This window comes from Geospiza fortis, unplaced genomic scaffold, assembly GCF_000277835.1.
Source record: "Geospiza fortis unplaced genomic scaffold, GeoFor_1.0 scaffold1571, whole genome shotgun sequence".
Taxonomy (NCBI): Eukaryota; Metazoa; Chordata; class Aves; order Passeriformes; family Thraupidae; genus Geospiza; species Geospiza fortis.
The window spans coordinates 34,510-34,862 of NW_005054791.1; the positions used below are offsets into that span (position 1 = coordinate 34,510).

At 62.0% G+C, this 353-nt stretch overlaps 1 protein-coding gene across 1 annotated transcript in view; it reads right to left on the minus strand.

Annotated features, from left to right (window-relative positions):
• The window catches only part of LOC102032916 (eukaryotic initiation factor 4A-I-like), a 13,216-nt gene that overhangs the window by 11,347 nt on the left and 1,516 nt on the right, over positions 1-353 (minus strand). The window contains exon 2 of the mRNA XM_031065468.1: positions 309-347. Coding sequence (XP_030921328.1) covers positions 309-347 — 39 coding nt within the window. The remainder of the gene's footprint in view (positions 1-308; positions 348-353) is intronic.

Consider the following 353-nt stretch of genomic DNA (forward strand, 5'->3'; position numbering starts at 1 on the left):
CCCCTCCCAGTCCCTCCCAGTATGGCCCAGCTCCCTCCCAGTTTAACTCTAACCCCTCCCAGTCCCTCCCAGTATGGCCCGGCTCCCTCCCAGTCCATCCCAGTTTAACTTTAACCCCTCCCAGTCCCTCCCAGTAAGGCCCAGTTCCCTCCCAGTTTGCCTTTAACCCCTCCCAGTCCATCCCAGTCTGGCCCAGTCCCCCTCAAACCCCTCCCAGTTCATCCCAGTCCCTCCCAGTCAGACCCAATTCCCCTCCCAGTTTGTCTCTCACCCCTCCCAGTTCAATTTAGCCCCTCCCAGTTCCTGACCTCGATGACCCCGTCCGGCTCCATCCCCTCGGGGCCGCTCTCGCG